The sequence below is a fragment of the Dasypus novemcinctus genome, chromosome 1 (genome assembly GCF_030445035.2).
Source record: "Dasypus novemcinctus isolate mDasNov1 chromosome 1, mDasNov1.1.hap2, whole genome shotgun sequence".
In the NCBI taxonomy this organism is placed as follows: Eukaryota; Metazoa; Chordata; class Mammalia; order Cingulata; family Dasypodidae; genus Dasypus; species Dasypus novemcinctus.
The window spans coordinates 53,263,277-53,281,087 of NC_080673.1; the positions used below are offsets into that span (position 1 = coordinate 53,263,277).

The 17,811-nt window shown below is 40.6% G+C and overlaps 1 protein-coding gene across 1 annotated transcript in view; it reads left to right on the forward strand.

Annotated features, from left to right (window-relative positions):
• TBC1D9 (TBC1 domain family member 9) overlaps window positions 1–17,570 on the forward strand; it is a 124,375-nt gene extending 106,805 nt beyond the window's left edge. Inside the window, exons 16-21 of the mRNA XM_004471937.5 lie at window positions 5,751–5,991; window positions 10,278–10,343; window positions 11,079–11,165; window positions 13,623–13,697; window positions 13,790–13,893; window positions 15,418–17,570. Of these exons, the coding sequence (XP_004471994.1) occupies window positions 5,751–5,991; window positions 10,278–10,343; window positions 11,079–11,165; window positions 13,623–13,697; window positions 13,790–13,893; window positions 15,418–16,137 (1,293 nt within the window). The 3' untranslated portion in view covers window positions 16,138–17,570. The remainder of the gene's footprint in view (window positions 1–5,750; window positions 5,992–10,277; window positions 10,344–11,078; window positions 11,166–13,622; window positions 13,698–13,789; window positions 13,894–15,417) is intronic.
• Window positions 17,571–17,811: the final 241 nt, after the last annotated feature.

Below are 17,811 nucleotides of genomic sequence, written 5' to 3' on the forward strand. Positions count from 1 at the left end.
TTACTGCACTCAGCTCTCGAGCCTTCATTGCTAGCTGGGGAGGAGCTTGGTGAAGCAGCAGCATTACCAATCCGGGACAACAGCGCTCCCACCCGTGTGTCCTGTTATTAATGTTTTACTCATCCCTGGTAAGCACCTGCCGCTAACTGCTCAATGTAATTGGTTATCCATAGGATAACCTCTTTGGTTCATAAAGGAAAAAATACAATGGTCCAACTGAGATCAAAACAACCTCAGGCTTTTGTTGTTGTGGTTTGGTTTTGCTTTTTGTTATATATCTAGGAGTGGAATTACTGGGTTGCCCAGTTGTATGGTAATTCCATGTCTAAATTTTTAAGAAATCAGCAAAATCTTTTCCACAATGGTGGCACCATTTTACATTCCCACCGACAATGTATGAGGGTTCCTATTTCTCCACAGCCTTACCAATACTTTATTTTCAATTTTAAAAAAATAGCCATCCTTGTGGGTGCGAGTTGGTGTCTTATTGTAGTTTATTGTTGTTGATCAAGACCACCCCAGGTTTTTAAGGACTGTGCAGGACTGGACATGTTTCACAGAGTGGTAGAAAAAGAAGGACCAGGATTCTGGGGTAACCAAACAGGAGCGGAGTAGCAAGATCATGGAAAGGGCCATGATGGTAGAAAGAGGAGGCACACTTTGGGGAGGACCAGGGCTGGTTGTGCAGAAGTACCAGATCCAGAGGTTGCTGAAGCCGTGTCTCTCCTGGGCATAGCTGAATTCTCTGGTCTGTGCATCAGCAAGTACTAGGCATGTCATTTGTACCTGAGACTATCTCCATATCTCAAGAAAGCGAGCTTGTCTTACACTCAGAAAACCTGTCCTAAGGGTGTTTTGGCAAACATGAGCACCCTAACAAGGAACCCGAGACCATTGGCTGGTGTTAGGGATGGCAACGAGCCTCCTGGAACTATGGAACACAAGCTAAAATCGTCAGTTATGGACTACTTCTGGTAGTCTTTTGAACACTTTAATTTTTTTTACTTATTATTATTTTTAAAAGATACCTAGATTACATAAAATGTTACATAAAAAAATATAGGGCATTCCCATATGCCCCACTCCCCACAACCCTCACTTTTCCCACATTAACACTTCTTTCATTAGTGTGGTACATTCATTGCAATTGATGAACACATTTTGGAGCATTACCACTAAGCATGGATTATAGTTTACACTCTCTCCCACGCCATCCTGTAGATTATGGCAGGATGTATAATGTTCTCTATCTGTCTTTGCATGTAATTCAGGACAATTCCAAGTCCCAAAAATGCCCCCATATTACACCTCTTTTTCCCTCTCCCTGCCTTCAGTAACTCCAGTGGCCACCATACCCACATCAATGATATAATTTCTTCCATTGCTAGAATCACAATAAGTCTATAGTAGAATACCAGGAAGTCTATTTTATTCCCCAGTCCTGAGGATTCTGGGATGTTGATGTCCACTCCACCTCTAATTGAGAGGGGGCTTCCATCCCATATGACTGATGGATGGGACTCTCTTGCCTGTAGTTGTAGACTCTCTCGGTTCCTTGGTGTGGTGATTGTCCATCCTTACCTCCTTTTTAGTTGTCCTGGGTGAGTCCAATGAAGTAGAGAGTAGGTGCTGCAACTCCAGTGAGGCTCAGGGCCCAGCTGGCACATGGACAGCCCAGAGATTCAAGTCTCTTGGACAACAGCTATAATCTTAAAGTCTCTTTATGAACATTCTGGTCTAAAATCCTTCCCTTTTATCCCCCCTCCACCAACCCTGTAGGCTATATTGTTCAAATTTTCAGAAGACAATCTTTTCCAGTGATTTTAACACAAAATTTTTTAGTTTACTCACTCTATTTTTGTCGTACACTGACATCTCTTTAATGTCTAGAAGACTAGATGTAAATTATATACACTATATACATGGCAAAGCAAAAAACTAAATGTACAAACATAGGGACAGTGATTAATCTTGCCTTGTTATAAACACACTGGCATAGAGCCCTTTGCACTTCCTAATCCCTTATCCCCCAAACCAGTGCACAAAATGTGTACTACTCACAGAGGTGGTTTGGCCGTTCTTAAAAACCCCCACAATATTTCATACGAATTTTAACAAAAAGATATTTTAAAAATATGTTCTGCTACTACCTTTATTTTTTCTTTCCTTATTTATTTATTTTTAAATGTTACATTAAAAAAATATGAGGTCCCCATATACCCCTGGCCCACCTCACTCCACTCCTCCCACATTAACAACCTCTTTCATCATCGTGGCACATACATTGCATTTATACATTTTGGATCACCGCTGCACCACATGGATGGTAGTTTACACTGCAGTTTACACTCTCCCCCAGTCTACCCAGTGGGCCATGGCAGGACGTAAAATGTCCAGCATCTGTCCCTGCAGTACCACCCAGGACAACTCCAAGTCCTGAAAATGCCCCCACATCATGTCTCTTCTTCCCTCTCCCTACCCTCAGCAGCCACCATGGCCACCTTCTCCACATCAACACTACGACATCTTCCATTACTAATCACAATAGTTCCATAATAGGATATCAGCAAGTCCACTCCAATCCATACTCTATTCCTCCACCCTGTGGACCCTGGGATGGTTATGTCCACTCCACCTCTATATCAAGAGGAGGCCTAGATTCTACATGGATGATGGATGTAATTCTCCTGCTTGCAGCTGTAGGTACTCTCGGCTCCCTGGTGTGGTGGTTGACCTTCACCTCCCTGCCGGCTGGCCGGGGTAAGTCCAATAAACCAGACAGTAGGAGTTGCAAGTCTGCTGAGGCTCAGGGCCTGGCTGTCACATGGACAGTCCAGAGATTCAAGTCACCTGAGTGTACATGAACCCCAGTGCCAACCACAGGTCTGGTAAAAGTGACAGAACAGGCATGTGTAAAAAGGTCATATCTAAGTCCAACTCCATGACACTCAGGAACACAGACTCCAAAGTGGGGCCAACTGACATGACCCTGAACTCCAGAGCCATCTGCCATGACCATAGAACTTGTGGGTCTCTGTAGCCCTCAGGAGAACCAGTACCTGGGCTTCTGTCTACTTCGGCTGTCTCTGGGACCCTGCTGAGGCATGAATAAACATGACCCCTCTCGACTCTTTTTTGGAGACTCATAGTCATATAAACTCATTTGTCCTTTACTTTACTTTTAATGTATGCCAGGCACTTTAGAGCATGGAAGAAGAAGAAATATTTTTAAAAAATAGTCAGCATGGTGAACTATACAAAGAGTAGGGAGGAATAAAATGCACACACAAAACAATGGTTATAATATGAAAATATCTTCTAAATGTGACCAGCCTGGCATAGAACCTTCTTTTCCTCTTCTGGCATTCTGCTCCATGTCCTCTAATCCACAGAACAAGCATGGATGTATGTTGCTCCTGGTGTCAATTCTAGAGGCATTTCCAGAAGACATTTTTCTAAGATTATTTTTTTAAACAAATAGGCATTACAAGATGCGTAACTTTCTAACGCTGTCATATGTGGGGGACTTCTTTACATCTAGGAAGCCTAGAGGTAGCAAAAGTTTTCTTTCAAACGTTGGGGGAAAGTTGACAGCAGCTTTTTAATATTATATACACAGCCTTCTGTAAACGGCCAGTAAATCTTCCCAAAGAGTGGTCGGCACTTACTGGCCAGACGTGGCATGCTCTGCTATTATTCCTCTCTTCCAATATCGAGCAAGGTGGGGTAGGAGGAAGACTGACCTCCTGAGGGCTCCGCTCGCCTTCGAGGCCCGTTAAGGCCTTCATCGTTGTCAGGACGTGTTGGCATCTCGTCCAGCCAGGACACAGCGGTGACGCCAGGCCCGGGTCTGCACGGCCGCAGGCCTGAAGCCTGCCGCGGGGGCGATCCGCACTCCACCGCGCTCCTGAACACTTAAATTTTACCAAGCAGTTATTGAACCGTTACTACGTGTCAGGCATCCTGCCAGACTCTTTAGTCTTGTAAAAAATCCAATTTCTGGGCGTTCCACTGCAGATACAAAGAAACATGCAGTTCCTCTGCAAGGAGCTTATGCTTGGGCTATGGGGTCAAACTTGGGGACGAAAGGTCACCTAAGGCAGATTTAGAAGGAGGTAGGGCTCCTTTGCCCTAATTTTCTCTTAAACTATTCCAGGTTGGTCTTTCTGTTTCAAGCTCTGGGCTGACAGTGATGGGTGTGGGGGTCTCTGAGAACAAGGGAGCCGGTCCGCTTGCTTCTCTTTTCACGTCGGTGGTGACAGTGCTTCCCCTCACTCAGGTCTGGCTGCAGAGTAACTGGGTGCTTGGCTGGGAGGGGATGGTTTGGGCGACTTTTATCGGCTGACAGAGCTCATGCAAGGAGACCCCTCCCTGGGATGTATCACCAACACCTTCCTGTTCACAGACAGGCTCCCGCCCTCTCATGCTGTGCCAGGATACAACTCCAGCCAGCAGGCCGCTCCGCCCTCAGCACCCACTCCACCCTCAGCACCCACTCCCCGCACCCTGACGTCGCCACCACCCAACCCTGCAGCCAGGAGGGCAGTCCAAGCCCTGGGGAAGCCCAGGCTGCCTGGCAAAAATCCTGCCTGGTTCTGCTCCCCACCTCTCCTGGCCCTCTCCTCCCTGTCCCCACTCCTCTCATTTGTAGGTTATTAACGTCAGTTCTAAGTAAACACACGATGAGGCATTGTTCCTCTTTGTTCCTTTTCTAAGTTAGGGCAAACTGGAGAACTGCCCACTCACAGCTGATCCCCCTTTTTCAGAACCCTTAGGCAAGGGGCAAAGATCTGGTTGGAAAGTGCTTTTCTTCTCGCGGTATTTACAAGTGCTGTACTGAAATAAACAGCACAGTGGGAAATACAGTGAAATAAAGTCCTCCTTTAATGTGCCTTCTGTCTGCCTCACCTCCCATCCAGATTGAACCAAAGACATGTGGGTGTGAGTGTCCTCCTGGACCTTTCTATCACATGCTTTATTTGTGGGCCTTTCTAGAAGGGCCACATGTTTCTATCAGAGTCAATGTGACCTCATGAAGAAAGAGGCTGCCTTGTTTCCAAGGCCAGAAACAGGCAGATCTTCTCTGGACCCAGAAACCCTATGGTTTCTACTCCTAATTTCTCTAGATCTAGGTGCAGATACGTGATTTTGGAAGACCACCCTTTGGACGCTGGGTTGCTGTATGACTGATAAAATTCATTTGGTTTTGATGACCATAGGAAGCAGTGGGTTAGATAGAGTACAAGGACACTAAGCAGGGCGTTAGGAAATCCAGAATCCCATGAGTCTGCCGTGCCTAACTTTTGAAAGACCTTCTGTAAACTACCAAACCTCTGGGTTTCACCATCCTCCTCTAGAAAATGAAGTGGTCAGATTACCTAAATTCCAGATCTTTATCAGTTAAAAAAAAATAAAGTTATTTTCTTTATGGGGAATTTTTCTAATGGTTTTGAATATGTGTGTAAGGGGGTGGGGGGGTTCTCTCTTCACCTGCCTACAGTAATTGAACCAGATCCTTTATGTCAAACGTAAACTGCAGAAGTGGTCGTCATGAGGTCATGGAGACGTCCAGTGGAGGTACATGCCGACGAAGCCGAAGACAGACAGAGCCATCAGACCAGAGCTCTGCCCAGGGGATGCACATGGGTTGAGCTTAAAGCCTTTTCCCAGGCTTGAGGGTGGGCCTTCTCCACACGGCATTTGCTCGGAGGCAGAGTCCCCAGTAATCACCCTGTTCTTTGATTTCCCAGGCGGAACACCTAACCAGCTGCTACTGGGGCGGGAGCAGCAATGCCCTGGACCGGCACGACCCCAGCCTGCCTTACCTGGAACAGTACCGCATTGACTTTGAGCAGTTCAAGGGGATGTTTGCCCTTCTCTTTCCCTGGGCATGTGGAACTCACTCCGATGTGCTGGCCTCCCGCTTATTCCAGTTATTAGATGAAAATGGAGACACTCTGATTAACTTCCGAGAGTTCGTCTCTGGGCTAAGTAAGGACATGTGATGATGATGACTGCATGAGATGAGAGGGCGATGACTCCAGTGGTCCCCGGTGCTGCCCTCAGCCCCTCAACACTGGGGCTTAGAGGCAGAGAACTACATGGGAAAGTTTGCAAACTGATTGCAAAATTTATTGTTAGTTAATGGATAGATCATTGGCTTCTACATTAGACTACCCTCAATACTAGTTAAAAATACATTATCAGACAAGTTGCAAGACAGTGAAATGCCAACTTAAAATAAACCTGAAATCACAGACCATGATAACTTTACAAAATACAAAAGAAATATTCAGGTGGATTACCTTTTCTTTAAAAACACATCAAACTCACTGTCTGACTTATTTCCCACCTTATAACCTTATTGGACTCTTCTTTCAATTCTAATATAACATAAAAAGTTATGTGTTGGTAGAGTTTGACTCAACCAATGTAAAGTTATATGGATTTAATAGGCATTATGTCAGGCTGCCAAAATGAGGTAAGAAGGAAAGTTTTTAAATTCTAATGGCACCCCTCTGCAGCTTGAGGCCATACCCAAGGAAAGATAAAGGGTGAGACATAGCGCCTACGATGATTTCAAAGAATACCCTAAACCTGTAAGAATAATGTCTGTACACCTGAGAACTCAGAAGCGGATGGTTAAAAAAGTGTGTGTGTGTGCAAGTGACCTCTCCCTAGGTAAAATATATTTCTACAAAGTACTGATATGTGTGCTTAAAAGGGGGAGAGAGTGTAGGATTTTGCCTTTATTGAGTGCAGACGCAGTTCTAGGTGTTTCAGAAGTTGTATTATATCCCTTAACCCAGACAACAGCCCTTTGAAGTAACAATTATGTCAGCTAACACATAACAGCATTTTCTCTGTGCTGGGCACTGCACTATGCTTTGTATGAATTTAACTTTCCTAAAGGCACACAGCTACAAAGAACTAGAGCTAGGATTTGAATCCAGGCACCCTGGCAGTTATTATTATTCCTATTTAAAGTTCAAAATGTTATGGCTGGAATATTAATTTTTAGCTAATCAATAAATATCTGTAATTGGCCTGCAGTGAATGACACATTTAGTATATTCTACGTCCAGGATTCAAGTGGAGGGTTGTTTATCTCAGAAGCTCCTCTTGGAGAGTGGATGCAGCCCAAGCCGTTGAGTGCCTGCTTCCCACAGGGGAGGTCCCAGGTTCAGTTCTTGGTGCCTCCTAGAGAAAACAAAAACAATCAACAAGCAAAACAAGTGGAAAAAAAAAAACAACTCAAGGGAGCCGATATGGCTCGGTGGTTGAGAGCCGACTTCCCACATATGAGGTTCTGAGTTCAATCCCCAGCCCCCAGCACCTCAAAAAATTTTTTAAAAAAAGCTCATCCTTTTCTCACTACTCCATGCTGAGGACCGCCAAAGGGGATTTTTATGGAAAGGGAATAAGTTTTTACATATGCAGTTATATGTAAATACGTTCTCCTTATTTAAAAAGTTCAACAATACAGACAAGTCTTAAAGATCCCTTTGACCCTATCCTAATCTCTTTTACCCACAAGGTAACCATTGAGATCAAAAAGGGATTATAAAGCATATTTTTGGATAAGAGTGAGGAAAAAGAGAAAGATCCTGCATGTAGAAAGTGACAGAAATAAATATAAGTATTTAATTTACTTAAATCCACTCACCCCCTTCAGGGGGATTATTATACAAAATCTTCAAGATAGGAAAAAAATATTTGAAATCCAAGATGATGCGAACACTGAAAAAGAGTACTTAGACCTTTCAAAGTTCCTAAGCCTGGAAAACAACACCACAGGTTACTTGGAGAATCATCAGGTGTGGCTACAGAAGTACCATCAGTCATGTTAGTCCATTATAGCAGTGGAGAAATGCAAGGAGACCAGAAATGAGAAATATGTTCCTAATCTTTAAAATTCATTCTGAAAGGATATATTGGTGATTTTACTATCAATTCCCAAAAGGTCTCTAGAAATTATTAAGTGGTCCATATGAACTTAGAAATGAGAGGCTACTATCAGAAGCCATAACTTAGCTATATCACTTTCCTTGTCCAATAATATTGCTAAAAGGTAGAGTCCCTCAACTTCTCATAGTGTGTCGTGATTGCAGCCAGTCATTTGACAGTTAACTCATCATAAGTGGGAATGTTGGAAGTGTATGGAAGTTGATGATTGCAAACTGGTTGCACACCTCTACCCAAAGTAAGAAGGTTAATGAATCAGTGTCAGCTGAGAGAGAGGACACTAGTACCTTGGACCTGGTATTAAACCTCGTTTGTAAAACAGGGTTCTTGTTAGAAATAAGATCATTCAAGTAAAGTTTCTATAATAGTGCCTGATTCAGACAATGTAATGGTTTTCACTGTGATTGCCATTTGACCCCTGCTACTGGACTCTTCAGCAATTTAAACCGTGAAAATAGAAAAGGTTACAGGAAGTTGGGAGAGACGGCTGATAATGTTGGATGACAAAAATATGATGAAAATTTTTTGTAAGAGGAAATGACTGGCAAAAAAATGTATAGGGATAAATCAGAAGTCCTAAATTTTGAAAATTGTAAAAGAGTTTGATAGACTATCTGCATATAGTATAGTGGTTTCAAGCATGGCATCTAGGGTCAGACAAATCTGAATTTAAATCCTGGGCCTGCCACTTACTCAAGTTTATGACCTTGACCTAACATCAATAAGCCTGACTTTTCTCACCTATAAAATAGGGATGATAGTTGTGCCCATCTCAGAATTATTGTAAGAAGTAAGTGTAATAACATGCAAAGTAGTTTGCTTAAGGTTTAATATAGAGTGAATTGTTAATTAACCATTATTTTCAAGAGTAGAATTAATCAATGCCAAAATCTCAGAGTTTGGTTAATCATGTGATCAGTATGAACCTCCAAAGTGAAAGAGTATAAAGGTTGAAAGCAAATTTAGGCTACATTTAGTGGAAATGTCAGGAACAGTCCCACTCTTCTGAAGTGCCCAAGAGGCTTCTGGAGCTCTGCCTGGAGAGGTACTGATTGACAAATTAACACAAGGTGGATGTGGATCAGAGTGAGGAAGCAGTGTACAAACCATGTCATAAGAGAAAGTTGAAAATTTTGGAGATGTGTACCCTGGGAAAGATAAAATTGCCTTGAAAAGATAAACTTGGGAGGAATGGAACTTCTGTCTTTAAATATCTAAAGGAGTGGTATAGAAGAAGCAATAGGCTGAGTGAGGGCAATGGGGAGGATTAATTTTAAACCTTTTTTGAGTCATGGACTCCTTTGAGAATCTGCTAAAGATTATGGACCTTTTCTTCCCAAATAATGACATAGGCACATACACAGAAAAATGTTTACATTGTATGGGGTTTATGGATTTTACGAACTTAGACTGCAGTTTAAGGGCCCCTGGACTAGAGTAAAAGTTGTGGAAGAACTTGTAATATTTGCTGAATGCATTGGTGGAGTGAAATGCCTCCAGTTGTAATGAGCTTCCTGTCTTTGAGAACGTTCAAGCAGTTGCTAGATTCGTTTTTTACAAGGGTGTGTTAGAAGACATTTCCACCTAAAGGGAAGGTTGTTCAAGATAACCCCTGACATCCCATCCAACTCAGATTCTATGATTCCGCTTCTTCCTTTTGCAAATCTCATTATTCTTCAGGTGCTTTCAGAATAGATCATTACAAAGATTTTCTAATTCCTAAAATAAATATGATGTTAAATGAAAAAGTAACAATATTTGGGGGGAGTTGAAGTTATGGTGATATAATGGCAGATATGTTACAATAAATGAAACTGAGGAAACCTTTAGAAGGACAACACAGCAACTAATAAGGCTTTCTAAAATGAGTCATAATGTTTTGCAAACGTACATTGAGACTATTTCTGAACTCATTCTATTAGTTATTTAGGGTGTGGGGCCCCAATGCATAACGTTTCTTATTGAGAATAGTAGTGCTCTATGTGCCAGCCACTATTCAACATATTTTATGCATGTTAACCAATTTAATTACATTTTGTGGGTGTTGATGTCAAGACCACTGGTAGAATGTTCTAATACTATTGCCTTATAGAGAGGAAACTGAGGTTCAGGGAGGTTAACATGACTAAGGGCACATAGTGAGTAGTTACATATGATTTAAAACCAGACATCTTGTCTCCAGATCCTGAGCTCTTAACCCAAACATTTCCTGGCCAGACCTTCTGTCACATAATGTCTTGGTTTCAATTTGTAAGAGGTTGACTTTCCAGCAGACACTAAGTATTTCATGTTGGTTCTTATGTGACTTCTAGGTGCTGCATGCCACGGGGACCTCACAGAGAAACTCAAACTCCTGTACAAAATGCACGTCTTGCCTGGTAAGTGAGCTACATGGAGTAGCACATATACATGTAGCCGTGAGCTGACTTGAAATGTATATTTTTTTTAGTAACCCATTTGCCTTTTTTTAATTTATCAAATAAAAAATGGGTCACTAGCCAGCATCACTGTATCTCTGTCTCCCTCGTCATATACCGTTCTCCTTTCTGAGTCACTGTGCACAAATCTCCCTCTCCTTCCTCTTACAGAGACACCAGTCATTGGATTTAGGGCCCACACTAGTCCAGTATGACCTTGTCTTACCTTGACTACATTTGTAAAGGCCCTACTTCCAAATAAGGGCCCATTCACAGATACCAGGGGTAAGGATGTGAACATACCATTTGAGGAGACTCACTTCAATCCACTAGGAGAATTATTATTTTCATAGCACACAATTTCCTAAAATTTGGTTTGTAAATCATTATTCTACAGGATTTAGAAAATCATAAAAAGAAAAATGTAAAGAGAAGTTTTTTTGTGTGAGGTTGTTAATCAGGAAGGTGTAGTTGGAAAGGACTGACTCCCCCATCCTTATGGTTTATAGAGGTCGTAGGCATTCAAGACCCCCAACTCTGTGACCCTGCACCACATTTGTAACTTTAGCTTCTCATCCTTCCCATCCTGCCATATCCTCTAATAGGATCCTCTTGTTCTTTAATAATTAAAGCATACTTTCATTGAGTCATGACCCTGCCAATATGAAAAAGAATTATCTTCCCTCCCTTCTCTAGAGCCATCCTCTGATCAAGATGAGCCAGATTCTGCTTTTGAAGCAACTCAATACTTCTTTGAAGATATCACCCCAGAATGCACACATGGTGAGTGACTTTAATCACCAAAGGCACTCTGTTTCCTTTCCACAAAGCCCTCTATTGTTGGAAAAAGACTCACCTCCAAAGGTAGTTTGGAGTATGTGATTACAAGAAGTATGTGATTACAGTTGTCTAATGTGATACTTTCCTTTCATGTATTTGAGGTTGTGCAAATTGGGGAGAAGGTCTCCACTGTAGGAAACACATCCATTGTGTCTTGCTGGCTGAGAAATATCGTGCCTAGATACTTTGCCCCTCTCTCCCTGCAAGGGTCTGCTCATTAGGAACCATCCTGCTGTTATGCTGCTATCCAGAATCAGGACTGGAAATTATCAGAGAGCATCCCTTCCCTGCCTTTGCTCTTCTGTCAGGAATCCCCAAACTACAGCCCATAAGTCAAATGCAGCCACTGACTGTTTTGTATTGCCTATGAACTAAGAATGGGTTTAAATCTTTGCTTGGTTTTACAAAAGTAGAATATTTTGTGACCTGTGGAATTATGAAATCTAAATTTTAGTGTCCTAAAGTTTTATTGGAACACAGCCAAGTTCATCTGTTTATGTATTGTCCATGACGACTTTTGCACTACAACTTCAGAATGGAATAATTGGGGCAGAAACTATATGGCCCATGAAGCCTAAATTATTTACTGTGTGGCCCTTTTCAGAAAAAGTTTGCTGACCCTGCTCTATATAAGTCTCCAAAGACTTGATTCAACTCATTGTCTAAATCTCTAAATTTATAGATTAAAACATGTACTTTTTTTGTCTCTTATGAATCTAAGAAACAATCTCTGTTTCTGCAGTGAATTATTTCCCTTCTAATTCACCATTTGGTCAGTTATATCGCTTCACCTAAGTAAATGTGGGTTTTTCCTGGGTCCTTTTCCTCTTCAGCTTTTCAGTTCCCAAGTAAGCACATCTTAGACCTGCCTTTGAACTGTTTGAGCATATAAGTGATTGGGTAGAGGGGAGTAGGGCAGACTCAGTTTTATTGTTATTGGCAAGCTGGGGGTAAGGTTGTAAGTTTTGGACAGATTGCCTGCTCTATATAGTTATCTTGGTGACCTCAGGCAGGTTCCTTGTATCCTTGAGCCTCAGTTTCCCTGTTTGGAAAATGGAGAGGATGGCTATCATATTGGGTGGTATAAATTCTAATGTGAAACAATGTAGTAAAGCTTTTAGCACAGTGCCTTAGCTTGTCCTAACAATATCTTTAATGACTTTAGCAATCATTCGGTGATAGACTTATCTTCCAGTGGGCACATGTTTCAGAAAATAATTCACTTGCTTCAAAAATGCCTCAAGAATGTCACATACCAACATCATTTAATATAATAGAATGATGGTTTTTTTATTCTGAAAGATGCTTTTGTAAATCTCTTTTAATCCTAACAGTAATATTGCTTGGTATTGAAATTTTTAAAATATAGATAAAATATACAGAGTAAACTAAAGATCTCTTAAAATCTTACCATACATAAATAGCAATTTTCTTGAAATATTTCTTCTCCATCTTTTTTAAATCATTATATATGTAATTAGAATAACAGTATATATAACTGGGCTCAAACTGCAGTATTATATGCTACCTTTTTCACTTAAAATCCAGTGACCATGTTTCCATGTCATTAAAAATTCTTTGAAAACATGGTTTGTAAATGGCTGTATAATATCCATTGTATAGGTTTATTGTATATTAAATATTTTTGAATATTTACATGTTTCCTAAATTATACTCAACATTAAGAATAGGGGAATTTCTCAATGGTATATAGTGTAGTGCCCTCACTCTGTCTTAAAACCTGCTTAAATTAATCTAATACCAAATACAGTAAAGGTCACATATCCAGCCGAAGAGGTGCTGGAATGGGAACCTGAAAATGTTATATACCTCTCCCTTCTGAAGTCCTACATGCCCTGTAAATATCCTGTTTTAAAAAGAAAACAATTTAAAGATGTATAAAACAATTAAACAATGTATAAAAACATTGGAAATCATGTTTTTGAAACATGAAAGGGATTTCATAGTACATAACCTTTTATCAAAAGATATTTTTTGTTTTCTTTTATCAACATAGATTTTAATTTCCTTAAAAGAGTGAGTTCTTGACCCATTTATGGGGGCAACCACCATAATTGTGAAAAAGAATTCTGTGGCAGTTCTCCACCTAGAGGTAGGGTTGCCAAATAAAATACAGGCCACCCAGTTAAATTTGAATTTAGGATAATTGACAAATAATTTTTTAGCATTAGTATGTCCCATGCAATATTTTGGGAACTAAAAAAATATATATATATTGTATGGGATGTACTAAAAATTATTCATTGTTTACTTGAAATTCAAATTTAACTGCAAGATCTGGCAGTCCTTACTAGAGATTTTTCTACTTTCTATTACAAATGCTAAATATATGGTACTGTTAAATAGCATTTTGATTTTTCTTATGAATTTTCTTGGTAGTTGTTGGATTGGATAGCAGAAGCAAACAGAGTACAGATGATGGCTTTGTTACAGTGAGTCTAAAACCAGACAAAGGTACAGATTTTTTCTTGCATATATTTACCTTCCCGCTATTTGAGCATTTGCTTCTTGACCTTTGAATGTGTTTCTTGGCATTTGCGTTTTAGGGAAGAGGACAAATTCTCAAGAAAATCGTAACTACCTGAGACTTTGGACTCCAGAAAATAAATCTAAGTCAAAGAATGCAAAGGATTTACCCAAATTGAATCAAGTAGGTGCTTTACAGTTTATTTCATTCATTTCAAACCTTGAAGCTCTGTTTTCCAGCCATAGATAAATGTAGACTAAGTACCCTCAAATATAATGGTAATTTCAGGCACTTACTTAGTATCTGTTTAAATCTATTTTGTACATTTAAAGGTTTTGGTATCAAAACTATGCTTGGTGATGAGAAAATGACCTCAGAGAAAATGTGAACCAAGAAATGTTCCATTTTGCAAGTACACACCTCTCATCCCAAGGTGTTAAAACACTCAAATACTCAGAAGGCACGCCCATGCTATTTTTAAGTCACTGTGCTCCATTATAAAGATGTCTGACATATTTTTCCTTAAAGAGCTGAATCATAATGAGTGAGAAAAACAATATAAGTAATTACAAGACAGGTGGAGTGTGCTAAGTTTCATAACAGAGGAACAGATAAGTAATCGGAGATGACAGTGGAAGATGTCCAGGGAACTCAGGGGACATATCATGGAAAAAAGGTGTTACTCGGCCAAACAGGTGCCAATACAAAGTCCCAGAAATCTGTTGGCTTTTATAAAGGGTGTTTATCTGGAGTAAAAGCTTACAGGTTAAAGAGTCCGACTCAAGGTTGTATTCTTATCAAAGTCAGTTGTCACTTGTTGAAGCAAGATTGTGGCTGATGTCTGTAAAGGTTCAGCTTTCTCCACTGGGCTTCCTCTCTCAGCTGCAGGCTGGCATAGGGCTTGTCTCTCTCTGCTGGCACAGTGCTCCTTTCTTTCTGGGCCTTCTCTATCAGTCTTGGCTCCCTTCTCAAGGTCAGCTGCAAACTATCAGGCAAATGGCTAATCTCTCCTGGGGTCCCAGGATCAAATATGGCAGAACTCTGTCTCTTCCCATGTGTCTTCTTGAGTGACTGTCCATTTATATCAGCCCACCAAGGGAGCAGGAACTCAACGTGAGTCACACCTTACTGATGTGGTCGAATCAAAGCCCTAATCCTAACAGGTAATCAAAGACATCTCAGCTGAATTTATTGTAATCAAAGTGTATCATACCCAGAGGAATAGATTCGTTTACAAACATAACTGTTTTTTTAATTCATAAAATAATCTCAAATTGTCACAAGGGTATTGTGAGTTAACCTTTGAAATATGGAGATGAATACTGAAGTGTGTCAAAGGGAAATGAGATGATGTCTGGGATTTCCTTAAAATTCTTCAACAAAGGCAAAAAAGAATAAGGAAAACAGCTAATGAAGCAAATGTTTAAATATTAATCATTGTTGAATCTAGATAATGGACCACTGAAAGCTGATTATATCATTCTTTCTATTTTTATATGTTTGAAGTTGTTCATATTTTTTTTTTTTAATGCCAGAAATAGCAACAAAGAGACTTGGAGCAACACCTGAATCCATCTTACACACAGAACTTTTTGTCCATCTCTTGGGGGTCCGTAAATTTAAATGGCTTTACAGCCCACTTCATCCTGCCTCTGTGCTTCCCGTGAAATGAGCACATTCTTTGTGTTTCTCCCAATCATTTTTCAGGGGCAGTTCATTGAGCTGTGTAAGACAATGTACAACATGTTCAGCGAGGACCCCAACGAGCAGGAGCTGTACCACGCCACAGCCGCGGTGACCAGCCTGCTGCTGGAGATCGGGGAGGTGGGCAAACTCTTCATCACCCAGCCTGCCAGGGAGGGCGGGAGCGGGGGCGGGCCGTCCTGCCACCAGGGCATCCCAGGCATACTCTTCCCCAAGAAAGCGCCCAGCCAGCCTTACGTGGTGGAGTCCGCCGAGCCCCTGCCAGCCAGCCTGGGGGCCGACAGCGAGGACCAGTCGCTGGGAGGGCAGATGGAGGACATCAAGCTGGAGGACTCCTCGCCCCGGGACAACGGGGCCTGCTCCTCCATGCTCATCTCTGATGACGACACCAAGGACGACAGCTCCATGTCCTCGTACTCGGTGCTGAGCGCCGGCTCCCACGAGGAGGACAAGCTGCACTGTGAGGACATTGGGGAGGACACGGTCCTGGTGCGTAGCGGCCAGGGCTCAGCAGCGCTGCCCCGGAGCACCAGCCTGGACCGGGACTGGGCCATCACCTTCGAGCAGTTCCTGGCCTCACTCTTAACTGAGCCCGCCCTGGTGAAGTACTTTGACAAGCCCGTGTGCATGATGGCCAGGATTACCAGCGCCAAAAACATCCGGATGATGGGCAAGCCACTCACCTCGGCCAGTGACTATGAGATCTCGGCCATGTCAGGCTGACACAGGAGCCTCCTCTGGGGATGGGGAGAACTGGGAGGGGCAGGGACTTTTTTATGTTCTTCTGTGTCAGGGTTCCTTTTTTTTTCTTTTAAATTAAATATTTATTAGTACCTGGCTTGAAGCCCGGTGTTTTCATAGAGTACAATGAAAACTGTTGGAGATATATTTAAACACCTCAAAGTAGGTAAAGTACACGCTCTCGTTCTTTGGTGGGGGGAAGGGGGTTGGGGTGGGAATCGACCAGAATACAATTTATTCAGTGAATTCTAAAACAGATGAATCTGTCAGTGATATGTATGTATTATATCTTATTAATCTTGCTGTTGAGCTGTATACATGGTTTAAGAAATTGTCCTCTTTAATCCTAAAAAAGGTGGCAGTCATTTGTGTATGGGGCTTTTCAAAATAAATTAGAATGATAAGGAAAATGAAATGTCACAAAAACAAGAATGTTCTTAAATGGAAAAGGCATTGTCAGCTGGGTAAGGCCTATACCACACCATTTTAAGAGGTATTAAAAAATATTTTTTAAGATTTAAATGATATTTCATAAAAGTTCTCTATTCAAAAATCACATTCAACAAATGCTCCTCTTCAAGGGGAAAACATTTAAGGTTCTAAGCAATTATGAATGTATAAGTGATTTTTACATAATGCTAGAATAAGTTTATTTTATCAATTTGGACAAATACCAGATCAATTCTGCATTTAAAATGAAATTATTCTGATCGTGTGAGATGGCCAAAATTCAGTGAAAATGAACCATATTTTGTTAAAGAGAATCTGAAAGTGGCAGCAAAGATAACAGAGGGTTCAGGTTTTTTTTTTATTTGGAAGAGTGAAAATACTGATACTTCTGATACTGGATTTTCAGCTTCTTGTTATTCATTGCAAATAAAGCAAAAAAATAAATAAAGCAAAAAATAAAACAATAAGCTTTACCATTTTCATAATCTCCATAGATTCAAAAAATTGTACAATGTATTGCGTATGACCATCTATAAAGTAGAGATAATGTAAACTGAAAAAAAAACCTGCAAAATAACATAACTGAATGTTTTAAAACAGAACTTGTCACTTTATATAAAAGAATAGTATGCTCTATCTGTTTCCTGAATGGATGTGGAAATGATAACTAGCACACCTGCACTTTGAATTCTCGCTTCTTTTTTTTGATTACTATTATGGCTTTTGTTTTTTACAGACTTTGGAGAGTTCTTCTTACTGTTGAATTCATAATCATGGTCACATTTTCTTTGCTAATTCAGAATATTCCTTTCAACATTCCTTTTTTTATTGTATATTGTGACTTTATTTTAACTGTTGCTGCTGTTTTCTATTTTGTTTACAGATTGATTTTTAAAACTGTCAAATGAAGTAGTATTAACCTCAGATAGGGTAAATGTGAACAAATAAAATACATCACATACTCAGATATGGCTTTTATCTCAGTGCTTGAGTTTCTGCCTAAGATAATAATATTATTCCTTTGACAACTTTGCAGGAGAAATTTTATTTGGTAATAACTTTACTTAAGTAAACAATTTTTATAGGCAGATATTTTGAGGTAAGACATATAATATGCAGTGACATGTATAAGAATGAGTATATTTAAAATAAGGAAGAAAATTTATCAGTAAGCTAATTTAAAATTCTTATCCTACATAACAGGAT